Raw genomic sequence first — 16,026 nt, 5'->3', positions numbered from 1 at the left:
CTGATTTTCAATCTTCTTCCCCCGCATTTTAGTCGGGGTTCTCCACGTCCCCGGATTGGGTTCGATATACAGGGATATCTCCTTTACTTCTTACTTCAAGCTGTAGCGAGTCTTCATGTGAGGAGAAAGTAACCTGCACCGTCTCCAACGATCGACTCCAATTATGGCCCAAGCGGCCAAACCTCCGTTAGTCCCGGCCAATAATGGCCGCATCTCAGCTCGTCTATTCGCTGATTTTCAATCTTCTTCCCCCGCATTTTAGTCGGGGTTCTCCACGTCCCCGGATTGGGTTCGATATACAGGGATATCTCCTTTACTTCTTACTTCAAGCTGTAGATACGAATGCCGTGGTGATGTAGTCGTAGATTCAATTGTGGTTCTCCCGGTCGATCCTCCTCCTGGGCTTATCCCCTGGGGTTAGAGTTAGTCGGGGTTAGGGGTATTTAGGCGCCCCCAGATCCTGGCGAATTTCCTTCCTCCATTCCTTTTTCCAGCCTAGTCAAGTCCACCGATACGTTACCCAACTAGTCCCATACACACCGGCCATCGCCAACTGCCAAAATGACTGACACAATCGACAAAGAACAAACCAACAACACCAATCCCTCCAACACCACCCACAACACCAACAACACCGCCCCCCAGTACTACTACATAGACCCGCGCTATGGCCCCCTCGCTCGCGTCAACACAGCAGAGACCCAGCTCCCGGCTTTCGCTACTGAGCTTCAGCCCGGTCTGCATCGCCCCGGGCCCGTCGAGGAGCAGAAGATCGGGAATCCCGCGCCATTGGGGCTTGCGGCTTTCGCGTTGACCACTTTTATTCTCGGGTGTATTAATATGGGGGCGAGGGATATTACGGAGCCGAATATTGTGGTTGGGCCGGCGTTTGCGTATGGCGGGTTGGTGCAGCTTTGTGCGGGGATGTGGTACGTCCTCCCCTCCCCCCCCCCCCGGTTGATTGATTGAGTAGGAGAATCATGCTGATATATGAATAGGGAAATGGCCGCTGGTAATACATTCGGTGCAACTGCGCTGTCCTCGTACGGTGGTTTCTGGATCTCCCTGGCTATCGTTTTCACCCCCGGCGGGTTCAACATCATGGCTGCCCTTGAAAAAGCCGGGGGCGGCACCACGGACATGTTCTACGACTCTCTCGGTCTATTCCTCATGGTAACCCCCCCGCCCCTCTTTTGCACCACTCAATCAACCAGTAACCATATATTAACAAATGCAGGGTTGGTTCATCTTCACCTTCCTCCTCGTTCTCTGCACCCTGAAATCCACCTTCGTCTTCTGCGGCATCTTCGTCACCGTCGACATCGCCTTCCTGCTGCTCGGCATCGGATACATCCACCGCAACGGCTCCTCGTCGCCCAATGAGCCTGTTATCAAGGCCGGCGGGCTTTTTGCGTTGCTCGCGGCGTTCCAGGCGTGGTATGTTTGCCTGGCTGGGTTGGCGAATGATAGTAATAGTTTTGTGCGGATCCCCGCGACGCACTTTCCGTGGTCGGAGAAGGGGAGGGAGTCGAGGAAGAATAATTAGATGGTGTTGTGTGTGAGTGGTTGCAGTGAAGTGGTATAGAATTGTTATAGATATATCCTGGTGTGTCTAATGGTATCTGGACGTTTGGATAGACTTGTCTGTCTCGTGACCCGCTGTCTTTGTTGATGGCAATTCTTTTTCTTGTGTTTAACTGCCGGAGTGGTGGATTATTCTTTCTTATAGTATGTAATCTATTATTAATTATGACGACCGGATTGGAAATCTGTAGTGGCTACTTTGAATTGCTCTACGCATACCCCCTGAACAACAAGTCAGATCCTGCTCAGCTACTATTAAGAAAATATCTAACTGAAGTGCGGTCCAAGTCAACTTTTATATACTAACATCATATCAAGTGGGAGAGAGTTGTCGTAATCCTCGGAGGTACCTCATTAGGGCTACTGGTAGTACAAGAAAAACTATTTTCCTCTCACAGCCATTGGTGAATCGAGTTTTTGCGCTCATTAGCGATAAAATTGTCGAATATCATGTTTTGATTCTTCTGCAAACCTTTCTTTGTTTGTCAACTCTTAAATTCCAAAATCCCCCCTCTATCTTCCCATTCGAATGAACTTGATGACGGAAAATGACCAAGGCAATGTAGATTCGCCAGAAAAGCTTGAAGCAACTGGTATGTCATAAATAAACAAATAAACAAATCACTTTTAGAGCTGACAAACATCTACCAAACACAGGCAATGCAAACCCACGGAGACTAATAGCCAGCCGAAACCAATCATAAGGTCCACAAAAGAATGATAGAAGATCTGGAAACACTGATCAAAATCCAACTTCCTTCACAACTTGAGCAAACTTGCGCGTCTTCCTTCTACGCCATTGGAGATAAAAACCCGCAAGCATGACGCTTTCACTGCATTAGTCAAAAAAATATCCATCGCAGATTTTGAGAAGAATATAGGCAAATTGGAGTGGTCTTGAACCACACCGCTATTCCTCCACTTAGAGTGTTCGTGAATCGTACCACTTCTTCAAAGAACTACGAAGGCAATAGGAAACTCAGATGCGTTCAAGCTTTTTTTACAACAGAGTACGCACCGATGAGATAGCATCGGCTTTCTTGATAATGGCACATGCCTGATATGTCAGGCCCCCATTCACTATGCTGTGGACGAATACTCACTGGTACCTAAATATGAAACAAATTGCCGAGTATGTTGCAGTTGTCCCTTTGGCGGCTTGAGCGACAGAGAACCACCTGACGATTCCTCGACCTCGACAGATGGCTCTTTAGCCACAGACGGCATCGGGAACCCACTGACGCAAAACCGCGACTGCGCAGGATCAAGCACACTCAGCAGGATAGCTTCATCCACCAGGACGATAGCTGCTGCTGCTACTGCATTGGCGGACGGCAGCTATCCAGCTCCATTCAATTCATCTTTCGAAACCCCTAAATCAGATATTCATATACAATAAAATCTAATCACCACGAAATTCCACACAGCAGGCTCCCACTGCCATTCCGGCAGGCTTGTGGAGACAGTCTTTGAGGGCATTGAGGAACCGCTGGTACTTCTCGCTGCTTTTGGATACATCTTTCAGGGCGTAACTTTCCGCGCTCGGAGACAGTGATCCGAGTCAGGAATTTCCCATGATAATGGGGCGTTTCCTCCTAATTTTGAGATCAAGACGATGGACTATTTGCTGAGCCTGACAAACCAAACAACATGCTTTCCACCCATATCAACAAGAAAAATGGCCTTCCACTGCTAATTAAATCTATCTGGAGGTAATATCATCTCTATTCCTGTTATCTATGTAGGTCAAGGTAATGCTACCTCGTCTTGTTGGTGAGACCGTTCACGAACCACGTCGGACTACTCTTTTTTGAGAGATGGTTTGGGCAATCTATTAATAGGCTAATACTACAAAGCAAAGAAAAGTCTTCTGCGATACTTCCAACAGCAAAGCCCGCGGATGCAAGTCCTCCAGCCACTATGGCATTGATGTCGTATAGAATAAATTTTCACGTCGCTCTTTACAATCTCACAGAGACTCTCACCTCTTATAACCCATGCTCGGTGGTTTGGATCAAGGACGAACGCATTCTTTTCCAAACTCTACAGTTTCCAGAGCCAATTCCCGCGTTCGCAGCGGGCCACCGACTCCTGAGATACGTATGTCTGGACGCGACTCGCCGCTGCCGCAGCGCTGCACAAAAAAAAATGTCCAAGGGATTCAATGGGCTTGGTGGAAATCTAGAATAAGCATAAACTAGAAGAACCAATCGAAACATAGCCTAAATTAAATTAAGCACTATGCCAAGCTTGTTAAAACGTAGACAGATGTACAAAGCGAATGTCCATCTTTGCTCCCACATAGCTATTGAGTCCATGAAACGTATCATGTTTGCAAGAATTAGGAGACAGGGACTAGGTAAAAAATGAATCGGGTACTTTCTTTCCCGTGAATCCCGAGACGTTCTATCTTGATTCCCGCGAACTTGTGATCGCGGCACCTTTCTGATCGATTGGTTTAAGGGAGCCGACGGAAGGAAATTCTGGCGTAGGAATCTTTAGGGTCCTTGTGTCCTCGATCCAACGCCGGATACAGAGTACTTTCGGTCTCCATTACCACTACCAACGATATCAGAGCAGCAACCGCAGAGGAATTCCATGTGTGTGTAGTAGAGGGCCGGAAACAAATTCGAAATATTTGGCGGAACTCTAGAAAGCCTAAAAAAAGTTCTGTCAAACTCGACAAGTCACTTCGTGTTGGGCTTCGCTTACTGTATCTTCACGATCGCTTGATAGCCTAATCTCCTTATTGTTTGTGCTGAGAAGTAAAGAAAGCGTTAGAGATCGGACTTCCTTTTGATTCAATGCTGAAACCAGCAAACCAGCAAATAACAGAACTATGACGTTGAAAAGCATAGGCTAAGTTTGCTGGTTAGTTCCAATCGGAAGGACAAAACGAACCCTCGCTGGTATGGTTGATGCCTGGGCTTCGTTTTTCTCGCGAGACCGAGTACGTGGGAGTCCAGGAAATTCTTTAGAAACAATGGCATTGTTTCCTACAGACCATAATAGCTCTATAGTGCGCTTATATAGAGGCTCCTAGCCAGTTAGCCCTTATTATGAGATGCAGGGTCGTCATATGTGGCGAAAGAGGATAACAGTTTCTCGACGAACTGAAGGGGAGCTCGTTAGTACAGAGTAGACTGGTGGAAGAGACGGCCTTACACAATTGTCAGACTTGTGTGAGATGAAGAATGGCCATTGATGTCTCTCACAATTAAGCCTAAGCTGGATAAGGCTGTATGGTGCACCGCCCGCAACTGCCTCTATGCTTTCCAAGTGTTCGTATTTGGAATAGGTCATAAATTGCGAGTTTCTGAGGAACGTCCCATGGACCTAATGTCAGGTCCGGGTTGCAAAGAGGCATACGATAACCACTACTGTCAAAGCATTCAAGGGGTAGATCCATATCGCGGAGAGAACTGCAGACATCGCGGCGTTTAGCGAAGGGTGCTCAGGTTAGTCGCATCATACAAAATACTAGGCATTGCTGTAAATTCATTGGAGCAGTTGTTAATCAAATCGGTAAGATTTTCACGGAGCGGTAAAGGTTCTTTGCTGGATTTATTAAGCGATAACACGCTCTTTCTCTTCATCGCCAATGTCAGAGTAGTTGCTAATTTTTCGTGATCTTTCGGCAGCCATCTTAGAACTAAACTCCAATACCATTTTTCATTGCCAATTTGTCAATTACTATGTATCGAGCCAAGGCTAGAACTAGAAACCTTAGGGCGACAAGGCGAAGGATAGCCTCTCCTTCTTCCCGATGTAAGGTGCCATGAACCTGGGATCGCTGCTCGCGCGTAAAATCAAATACAAACATGCTGCCCCCACCGAAAAATGGGATATCCGGGCATGTCCAGGAATATTTGGCTGCCTGATTGAATATAATGGCAGCATTGTGCTGAAGGAAGGTCCCCTGCAGCCCTAAATACTGCGTTTTTAAAATCTTCCCATCTCAAGACCTTGGTATACTTGTACTCTAGCAATGCAAATGTTGCCATTCTGGCACCCCACACCGCAGATCGACCATCTCATGTTGAATCGGCTGTGCGGGCTTGCGTCACTCAATAAAAAAAGAGGCCAGGCGGGAGTATGAAGGAAAGAATGATCTCAACGGGGTGGAGGAGGTAGAGAGCTGATGCTCTGACAACAGCGGCCTCCATGGCCAGGTAGTGAGTGGGATCGGTGGCTGGCATGTATTCATCCACGCCATCCACGCCATCCAGTATCTGCTTGGCGAGGTCGGTAAGTACTTCGACTGGATCATGGAAAAAGTGTGGCACTGCCCCCTTGTTCCTGGTTGATTTGGAGCTTGCTGTGATATCTATGTATTGTTTGTTCCAGGAAGCGGTTTCATTTTGTGGACTGAAGTTGGTGCAAAATAAACTTGTATGGAGTAGGGAATTGAAGAAAGGAAGATGAAACGAGAAGATGAAAAAACGTTGCCGTTGCCGGATAGTGAAGTTAATAGTACCTGATTGTCATGTGATTCATATGGAAGTGAAAGACAGCAGCACCAGTGTAAGAATCGATTAAGAGGACCGTCTTACATTCCTATGCTGAAATGCGATGTGAGTCAATATCGAGAGGATTCACAGTATGTCCCACCTTCTACAAGGGCACGTATTTCGACGACACTTGATGGGGCAGCACTTGATCGAGGAATCTTGATTATTATTCGCAATTCAAAAGACTCGTTCTAGATTTTTATGAAACATATTCGTTTTCCAGAGTCTTGACGCAACGATAATATAAATAAATACAAAAATCGTCATGTGACAACAGTATGATGTAGCGGTCAATATTGCCGACATCTCAAAATAGAAAGGAGTCACAAGCAGAGAGTCTAGAACCGGAGGACCGGAGTCTGAAAGATATGCAGAGAGGCTGTTAAATGACAAACAAAGAGAATAAATAAGGAGTATCTGATTAGTGGATGAAGCCGGTTGCTCCAATCAAGATGCTCAAGCCCGATTACCGGATAGAAGCCGGAAGGGCACGGTATGTTGAACAAGTTAGAATACGACACACAGATTACTGCTCAAGATCTGGCGACTTATCGAGACCGCTGATGCACAGATTCAATTAGCACAAAGCAGTTATTCAACGTGATATAGACACCGGCGCGGTCGAACCTTGACCGGACCTGTCAGCCCCGATTTAAAGACAAAGAAAAGATCCGACAAGTTTTCGCCCAGCGATGTTGACGTTCTCCGTCTAAAAGCTGCAGAATGGAGCTCTGATGGGGCAACAAAGCTAAGACTCCATAAGACACGCAGCGCCATTGTTGATGCAGCCCACTGTTGTCTAGACTTGCGTGGTGGAGATCCCGTCGGGAACCGAGTGTGCGGCACACAACCTGCCTTTGCCCCGAGTGCAGTATATTTCATGCTACTGGTATATAGTATAAGTTGGGACGTTTTCTTGTCACGCTTGGCATTTATATTTCATTCGTCCCCCTTATGCTGTAGGGCAAACGGCATTCCACGACTCTTCGTCCATTGTTCATCCTTTCAGGGGCGCACACACAAACAAAAAAGAACCATGGTTCGGGCTCTTATTTTTCCTATTTTCCATCGCTTCCAAGTGTCCGTAAGTAGCGGATTGTAGTGCAATTGGTTGAACCGGAAACCCTAGGCCCGCTGAGTCAGCCGGCTTTGCCATTTAGAAGGTCGCCTTTTTCTTGTCCCTGGTCCAGACGTGGCCATCCGTGGATGCGGTCGAAAAGATGTACGCAAGGAGGGGGAAGGTCATGTTGATTACCAGAAAGGGGTGTTGCTCATTTTTGGTGGTTGTGTGCTGTAAATGGTATCTCAAAAGAAACCCGGACTTGTCGGACAATGATAGATGCTGCAGAAGATAGATGACATAGGACACTATCAATGTAAGCTTAATATAGTAGTGTACACGCTAATGTGTACTAAATATCATAGTGGAAGTTTGAAGAGAGGCAAATGCTCGTTAGTGTGCTCGGCAGTCTGGACTCGACATTTGTGCCTGTGGAGAGGCCCGCAACGACTAGTCGAGAAAACGGGAGCTTTTTCACTCACACAACTGGTGTCCACTCCATTATTAACCCGTTTTGTCAAAGTAAAAAGAACAGAAAACCCGGAAACAGCTCTTGCTTCTTGGCGTGGTAGTGGCTCGACATACAAAATCCAACGTTCCATGTGTCAAAGGCACGGCGACAGAGACCGCCCAACGACAAAGATGTCCCTTGATATTACTTTTCTGGAACAAAAGAAGACCCGAGAACAATGAAAGTTGGAATCTCGATGCCCTCCGTACTTACTCCGGAGAGCACTGACAGAGTTCGTCCCCTGACAAAGTCCCACTTGACCCAATAGACAACCAGGTACCAACCTTCCTTTACAGTGCTCGTGTGGGGGCAAATGGGAAATAACCAGCCAATCTGGCTGCTTTTCCAGGCTTTTCCATGTGACTACTGTCACCTGTTTCTGGGAGTCCAATCATACAGTCGAGCGGCAGTAATTTCAACCATGGTGCTCAACCAGGACCGCATTCTTCCCATGGCTGACGGCGTGCTGACGCATTCCCATTCCGCCAGCCCAAGGGACTTCACATCTTGGATCCCAGAGATGCTGTTCGGGACCATGGATGCGGCCCAAAGGTGGTGGCCATGGAGGGCAGTTGGTGTGCCCTCCAGGTGCTCTGGAAATGCATAAATAGGGAGGTTGAATCGCACTTCTGCACAGTCCTGTTCATCAATCAATCAGTCAATCTCTCCTTTTTTTTTTTTTTTCTTCGATACCCATCACTCTCTTTGGGTCATTCTCTTCTTGTCACTCTCTTCAGACATTCCTTATAAGACTTCTCTCACATCCTTCCAAATCGGAAAGATAGTCAAATCGCTCGACGCGACAACTTGAAACAACTTTCAAAATGCAACTTACCAAGACTCTCATGCTGCTGGCAGCCCTCACCTCGGGCAGCTTGGCCAACATCAACAAGCGTTCTTCCACGCTTATCCCTGTCGCTTCTCCTACCTCCTCTAGCCCCTCCTCCGCTTCCTCTTCCTCTTCCGGAGGCAGCAGTGGTGGATCCTGGACGGCTACTCCCTCCAGCGGATCCTACTCCACCGAGGGCTTCGGCGGCCGCACCTCCAGCGGCGGCAGTGGCATTACCTACGCTGGCAACACCGGCAACCCCTGGGGCAGCAACATGATCCAGGTGTCCGAGAGCGATGCTGCAAACTACAAGAACGTCGCCCAATTCAAGGGCCAGAACGAGGAGACCTGGACTGTCGTCCTCTTCAACAAGTGCGGCCCCGACGGCCAGATGACCGGCTGGTACGGCAACTCCGCTCTCACATTCGAACTCTCCGCCGGTGACACCAAGTACGTTGCCTTTGACGACGACTCGCGCGGTGGATGGGCTGCTGCTTCTGGCTCCATCCCCACTGATAACAACGGCGGATATGCGTCCACATGGGGAGAGTTTGACTTCACCAGCTCTTCGAACGGTGGCTGGTCTGGATTCGATGTCTCTGCTATCATGGCGCAGAATGCTGGCTTGACTGTGCAGGGTATGAGCATCTGTGATGCTCTGGGTAGCACTTGCTCTTCTATCACTCCTGACGCTGCTTCTGTCGACAACGCCTACACTTCTGCTGAGACTGATGCTGGTGGTATTGGTGGTAACCTTTCTGGTGGTGGTGCTGTCCGTCTTGCTGTCACCATTGACTACAAGGGCTAAGCGGACTTTTGACCTTTGGTTTTTTTGGGTATCAGATATTGTATAAAAAACTTTTAGATTATGTTGATTAGACTTGTACAGATACCTGGAGTATCTGAATATACCACTTCGTTCTTTTGGATTTAAAAAGATCTTTCCACCGATTGGAGTACAGTAGTAAGTGAAGTGGACGACGCATATACGCGAACAGTCACGTGGTTTAGCCGTACACAAAGCGATAAATACATATATTTTCTCAAAAATATTGGCTGAATTGTCAAAAGTATTCACATAGAGATGACTCGAATATCCAACTTGTGCTAAAGTATCTGAGTCCGCGGCTTTGCGGGATACCGATAGAGTACTACACTATGCCGAACACAAGCATTTCGGTTGTGCAAGCAAAGTGGTACAGTGCCATACTATCTAATCAAGAGTCCCGCGTGAGGGCCTAACCAGTTCATCTGATAACTGCAGTGGCAACTGGTATTTGGTCGCACCTGACAGTAGATTCGGCTGTACCACCCCGGAGCAATAACGGAAATATTGCCCCTGCCAAGTGGCCCGAGGCAGTCCGGTTGGCCGTCTGATCCCTGACTCCAACTGGTAGGAAAGCCCGTTATTCAGCCTACCCCAGACAATATACGGCCGCGCTCCGTGGAAAGCAGGAATCTGAACGATGACGAAACCACATGACATCCCGTACACTCCGTGATCTACCACATATACCGAATGATAGACCAGAATATCCAGCGTCAATTGACAGTTATCGGGACAGAGTAGTCCGTCGGCCTGTCAATGCCCAACCGCAGTCACCCACCTGCAGTCATGATCAGGACAAACACTCGGTTTGACCGGCAGAATCACCGCAAATGGTAGAGATCGACTGATTAAAGTTGTGCGATGCACTGGCGTCTGCGTGTTTTCTCGTGTGGTAAATATCTCAGTGCGTTATGCGTTGCGCTGGGCGTTATGGCGTTAAGAGCTACGGAGCCACGGGATAGAGGGCGTTTCCCGTGGAAGTGCGGGATGCATCGTCGATGATAAGTGCAATGCGCCATTACAGGCAAAATAGTCGATAGCCAAGTGGGCAATACTTACTGGTGTCTGGGCGTTTCCGGATTCGGGCCGACTGACACCGGGGGACGGACATGGCACTTTTTCTTGACTTTGGATGCGATACAGATTGATAGAATGAGATCTATTCGATTAAGAATTATCCGGGTTGATGCCGGTACATGATGTGAATAAAAAGATAATATCAAATCACCCGCATAAGGCAAGGCGTCACCGTCATATCTATATACAACATCACAATTGACCACTCAACAGCAGAATCGCCCCTATCGCAGAATGCACGGTTTGGTTACACCACAGCCACAACCCGGCAGAGAATAATGACACGGCCTGAATCCTAGGTCGTTCCTCCGGCACAACCAAACTCTCTTTTGCCACTATTCCCCCGCCGCCGCCGTCGCCGGCGTACAGTTGATGCCTATGCTCAGCCAACCATACACTAGTCTAGAGACTAGTCTCATCTGGGATGATTGCGGGGAAAACGTGGGGAACGCGAGTATTTCATCATACATATTTTCCGGAAATTTTCTTTTCAGGTCGATCTGGGGAAACACTAGCGGGGTAGACGCCCTTCTACTGGTTGCTACTGTCAAGCCTCCCCCATCCGGCTCGGAGTGGTTTCACCGTGCGACGCTGGGGATATGGCTCACCGGTGAAGGTCCAAGGAAGTTTCATTGCGTGTCAGGGCGTGGTGCCGTGGTTGTGGTGATGTAACGGCCGATGTTGTTATCGGCCCCTATACGGGGAATTCGATTTGGGAAGTATTTAAGGATGCGGCTTCCCGAGATGGTTGGAGGTGTCAAGGGCGCTTTCTGTCTTCGATTTTCTATTGCTATTGTAAAGTGTCGCCATGAAGTTCAGACCAAGCCAGCCATGGTTTGGGTTAAGGGGAGGATGGTTGACCTTTTGGGTTACCGTTGCGTGTGCTACGGATATGACTCTGTTTGGTTATGACCAGGGTGTCTTTGGTATGTTCACTCCTATACTGTCCTGATAGCAATACCAACACCATATAGGCGGTGTTATTGTCACAAATGACTTCCTCGACACGTTACAACTACGCGATGATCCTACTCTCTTGGGAACAGTGACTGCCATCTACGACGTTGGCTGTTTATTTGGCGCAATTTTCTCCATGTATTTTGGAGAAGTATGGGGTCGAAAAAAGTCCATCATGGTGGGAACCACCGTCATGGCCATCGGAGCTCTGCTGCAAATCACAGCCTACGGAGTACCCCAGATGATCGTAGGCCGGATCGTCGCCGGTCTAGGAAACGGTATGAACACGGCCACGGCACCAGTCTGGCAGGGTGAAACCTCGCAGATTAAATGGCGTGGCAAACTGGTCATTATTGAGATGATTCTTAATATTGCTGGCTATTCGCTTTCGAATTGGGTGACTTATGCTCTCTCATATGTCCCTGGTCCGGCGTCGTGGAGGTTCCCGTTGGCTTTCCAGTTTGTGTTTATTATTATTCTCTGGGTTACTGTGCCTTGGTTGCCTGAGTCTCCTCGTTGGCTTATTGCTCATGGTCGTCCTGATGAGGCGCGTGAGATTATTGCCAACCTGGAGGACATGGATGCAAATGATTCCTACGTTATCACTGCTCATACGGAGATCGTCGATGCCGTCGAGTACGAACGCGAGCACAGCGTGTCCTGGCTCAACTTACTGCGCGGCAAAACAGGCGACCAAGGAGGTACCTGCGCCATCCGCCGGTTACTCCTCGGTGCCGGAGCCCAGGCAATGCAGCAACTATCCGGAATCAACGTCACATCCTATTATCTCCCAACAGTATTGATGGAATCAGTCGGCATGTCAGAAAAGATGTCCCGACTCCTCGCGGCCTGCAACTCGGTCTCATACCTCCTCGCCGGTCTCGTTGCAATTCCGCACATCGAACGCTGGGGTCGTCGCCGTCTCTTCATGATCTGTGCCCTGGGACAGGGTCTCTGCTACCTACTGATCACCGTTTTGATCCGCTTCAATGAGAAACAGGGCTACGCGTACCAGGAACAAGTTGCTTCTGCCTCGGTTGCATTCTTCTTCCTGTACTACGTCTTCTTCGGTATGGGTTTCCAGGGTATCCCCTGGCTTCTCCCGGTTGAAATCAACTCCCTCTCCATGCGAACAAAGGGTGCAGCGCTAGCAACAGCAACAAACTGGGCTATGAATTTCATGGTCGTCGAGATTACCCCTGTCGGTATCCAGAACCTTGGATACCGGTTCTACATTATCTGGACGGTTCTCAATCTGTCCTTCGTGCCGATTATCTACTTCTTCTACCCGGAGACGGCGAATCGGGCTCTGGAGGATATTGATATGTTCTTCCGGGAGAACCATTTTATCTTTGTGCATAACAATAAGGAGGCGATCTCGGCGAAGCGGCCCGCAAGATACGTGGAGATGGAGCATGATTTGGTGCAGAGGACTGCGGAACAGACTGAGGAGAAGATGGAGGCAGAGGAGGCTAAGGGGTCGATGGAGCAGATGGAGGGGGTATAATTTACGCTTATGTTTTTCATTGTGATATTGTTAGGACAATGACCTTCTTCTTCGATTATCCCTTAGAGGTTTATAGTAGATATAACGTTGACAATGATACAAATTTGAATTACTTCCTATCGATTCAGGACATTTAACAACTCTAGAACCAGACACATGAGATCCACCACGGTTACCCTACCACCAATGCCCCCATACCATAAAAAACCAAGCAAAGAAAGGGGGGGGGGGCAGCACGTACCTGAGCAGTTCATGTGAGTCTCATCAAACTTTACTAATCCTCCTCTTCGCCAACCTCTTCTTCAACTCAATCGCCTTCCGCTCAGCCCGATAATGTGGCAACACCCAAGTCAGCGTCTTCTGCAACTCTCCCAGTAGCTCGTCCACAGGCACTGGAAACATAATCTCGCGCTTCCTCTGCAGCGCGGGCAGAAGCCTTCCATAGGGAATGGCCGCCGCGTTGCCAATTGGTTTCCTGGCTTTACCAATGCTGCCATTACCGGTCGTCGGGAGATCGCCCTTGTAGATAGTAACAGTCTCACCCTCTGGATAACAAAAGTACACACCAACACTAAACTCCCCAACGAGCGGGTTCTTGTTGCGCTGATACCATTTCGTAATAGCATCGGTGACCTGCGACAATCCGAAGGCTTTGATGTCGTCCGCACTGAGGTCGAATTGCTTGAAGCTGCGGATCGGGGGCGGGCGACGTTCTTGGATGTCGACGACGATCACGGCGTTTTTCCTGTTTGTAGTGCGCGTGAGGAGATGTTCTGCGTTCTGGAGGAGTTTGTTGGTTGATTCGCAGATGCCGATTTCTAGGGCTAGGAAAGGGATTTCTTGGACTGGTTTGCGGGTCGTGGTTTGGTGTCTGTTTAGCCCGTACATGAGATCCTGTAGATCTTCGAAGAATTTCTTGAATGTTGCGGTGACTGCATCGTGCAATGGACCCGGTTTGCCCTTGACGATGATGTACTGTTTGAGGGAGTCGTATTCGACAACTTCACGAAGACGGCGATTGGCTTTGTACCAGTCGTGCCATTCTTGGGGCCGCACTTTGAACTTGTCGACCACGAACTTGCCCTCGCCTAGGGTTGTTTGGAGTTCGGTGATGAGGTCCTCGGTCACGGTGTGGATGCTTTGCACTTGGCGGAGGATTTGGTTAGATTTGAGGCGCGAGGATTCTTCGAAGAAGCTGACATCCATTGTTATGTTTAGTGGTTGAATTAGATTGAGAATGGAATTGGGCTCTGTTGGATTAGAAAGTGGTGGATGCATGGTGAGAATTGCGATGGGCATGGCAGCCTTATATATGCGATGGATATGATGTCTCAGGATAGTATTACCCGCTAATAAAGCATTATCGATATCATTGTATGTACAAAGAAGCTGTTCATCTGTTGACGGTAGGGCCCGGGAAACGTCAGTTGGATAAAGAGAGCTGATTCAGCCACAAAGAGTTATCGTGGATGATTCCATAAGATAAATGGAGAGTGCGGTTTTGCAGTGATTCTTCTGCTCTCTTCCATCGGTTGATTCCTTTTGTTGATACTGATCCATATCTCATGGGAATTGCCTGTAACGGCCGAACAAAGCATACAGCCAAAGCCCTAGGAAACCGCTGCATGGCTATCCTTGCATGAAGTCCTTTCAGATCCAAATGAAGGACTACAGGTAAGGCGCATTCCAAACCTCAGACAACTTCCCGTCCCAGGTTGTATAGTCCTCCACCTGCACAAGTGTATACCCCGGCTCCGCCCGTCCAATCCTCTTTGCCCATCTCTCTGCACCCTCAGAGAAATCCTTAAACCAGCTCGCCTGTATACCGATTTCCAACTTCTCCCACGTCCGACTCGACGCAAGATCCTGCCACGGTCTGAACCAGGCCTCCTCGAATTCTTCAGGGACGCTCCCGGCGCGTGGTGTACAGGGTTTGTTCAGGATATAGACGACCAGACGGAGACGCTGCAGGCCAGTATATGACAGTCGGAGCGTCCGGAAGATGGTATTGTACATTGACCAGTCATCATCTGACATTGTAGATGGTGTTGCTGCTTTGGCAATGTGGAGGATGTCGAGCGATGTGATGGCGGAGAGGTGAGATGGGACAATGACCTTGGGAAATCTGCATAGTTTCACAGCCGATGCGACGAGGAAGGTATTCGTTCCGTAGAGGATTGGGAGGGCTTCTTGGTACCTGTTCTCGTTAGCTCAGTCTTACCACCGTTGCAGTCGAAGCTCACCCAATCCGACACGTCCGCAGCCACTCAACCCCCTTGAGTTTATACTTCAACAGCTCTCGTTTCCCCTTTCTCTTCAAGTCATCCAGATCATCCGACCGACACATATCCCCCGGTTTAGCCTCCTCTTCCTCGCACACCCGATGCCACCACCGCCATTGATCCGGTGGCTTCTTCTCTCGCCCCCGATATCCGGGCGCAAATCCATAATCATACTCCACATGGACCGCCCTTTCCCCAAATAGCTCAATATAGATTCGTTCCCGGATATTTCGGGGTAACCGTGCAAACAACGCGCTCTGGGTCTGAGTGTTGACAGCGCCCGGGCTTTCTTCGGGGTCCGCAGATTCTGGCGGCGGGGTCAGTGGGCGCCGTGGTGGAGGGAGGGGCATCGCAGTGTAGTCGCGGTAGTCACGTAGGGAGGCATTGGAATTGCAGGTGTCATAATCGATGCCTGTCTTGCTGAGGATGAGAGGCAGGTCTGTTGATGTGGCATCCTGGTCCTTTGGTCTGCGGCGGAAGCGTTGGAAGAACTGTGGCATGTTGAAGTTGAGATGAGATATTAAAGCGGAGATTGCGAGTCAGCCGTTAATTGTCAGAATACTCAACAGAGTTGAGGATCTTCTGCTAAGGATGTTTGTTTGTTTTCAGTCCGGCCTTTCAGGCAATGTTTCTAATCTGGATCGACAGGGGGCTGTGGATCGAGGTCCGTTACTCCGAACGGTTGGGCCTTGCTTCATATAGAGTAGTAGTGTGCTATTCTTGAATACGCGAGATTGCACCAACAAATAATCCATTTATGTACCCCGGAGTAGTTGTCTATATACATGGAACAGTCCAAGAAACCCTCAAGATACACGATATTTCCGAAGTTGTCGTTCATACTCCTCGATTCTATCTTCAACTGGATAGGCTCTCAAG

General features: G+C 48.8%; 6 protein-coding genes across 6 annotated transcripts; 3 read left to right on the top strand and 3 right to left on the bottom strand.

Annotated features, from left to right (window-relative positions):
• Positions 1–561: 561 nt before the first annotated feature.
• ACHE_40301A (acetate uptake transporter family protein) lies at positions 562–1,546 on the top strand (the record flags this gene model as incomplete). Its single annotated transcript, XM_043278484.1, has 3 exons — positions 562–929; positions 999–1,173; positions 1,238–1,546. The coding sequence occupies 3 exons, from the start codon at positions 562–564 to the stop codon at positions 1,544–1,546; spliced, it is 852 nt and encodes a 283-aa protein (XP_043136259.1).
• A 1,118-nt stretch (positions 1,547–2,664) lies between these two features.
• Positions 2,665–3,063, bottom strand: ACHE_40300S (uncharacterized protein; the record flags this gene model as incomplete). Its single annotated transcript, XM_043278483.1, has 2 exons — positions 2,665–2,922; positions 2,995–3,063. The coding sequence occupies 2 exons, from the start codon at positions 3,061–3,063 to the stop codon at positions 2,665–2,667; spliced, it is 327 nt and encodes a 108-aa protein (XP_043136258.1).
• Positions 3,064–8,490: 5,427 nt separating this feature from the next.
• Positions 8,491–9,303, top strand: ACHE_40299A (putative allergen; the record flags this gene model as incomplete). Its single annotated transcript, XM_043278482.1, has 1 exon — positions 8,491–9,303. The coding sequence occupies one exon, from the start codon at positions 8,491–8,493 to the stop codon at positions 9,301–9,303; it is 813 nt and encodes a 270-aa protein (XP_043136257.1).
• A 1,906-nt stretch (positions 9,304–11,209) lies between these two features.
• On the top strand, positions 11,210–12,865 carry ACHE_40298A (sugar porter family MFS transporter; the record flags this gene model as incomplete). The annotated part of the gene is made up of 2 exons (XM_043278481.1): positions 11,210–11,327; positions 11,376–12,865. The coding sequence occupies 2 exons, from the start codon at positions 11,210–11,212 to the stop codon at positions 12,863–12,865; spliced, it is 1,608 nt and encodes a 535-aa protein (XP_043136256.1).
• Positions 12,866–13,129: 264 nt separating this feature from the next.
• ACHE_40297S (uncharacterized protein) lies at positions 13,130–14,164 on the bottom strand (the record flags this gene model as incomplete). The annotated part of the gene is made up of 1 exon (XM_043278480.1): positions 13,130–14,164. One exon carries the CDS (start codon positions 14,162–14,164, stop codon positions 13,130–13,132), a length of 1,035 nt encoding a protein of 344 aa, XP_043136255.1.
• Positions 14,165–14,533: 369 nt separating this feature from the next.
• ACHE_40296S (uncharacterized protein) lies at positions 14,534–15,647 on the bottom strand (the record flags this gene model as incomplete). Its single annotated transcript, XM_043278479.1, has 2 exons — positions 14,534–15,062; positions 15,109–15,647. The coding sequence occupies 2 exons, from the start codon at positions 15,645–15,647 to the stop codon at positions 14,534–14,536; spliced, it is 1,068 nt and encodes a 355-aa protein (XP_043136254.1).
• Between the last annotated feature and the right edge of the window lie 379 nt (positions 15,648–16,026).

This window comes from Aspergillus chevalieri, chromosome 4, assembly GCF_016861735.1.
Source record: "Aspergillus chevalieri M1 DNA, chromosome 4, nearly complete sequence".
NCBI lineage: Eukaryota > Fungi > Ascomycota > Eurotiomycetes > Eurotiales > Aspergillaceae > Aspergillus > Aspergillus chevalieri.
This window is presented reverse-complemented; position numbering and strand designations above follow the sequence as displayed.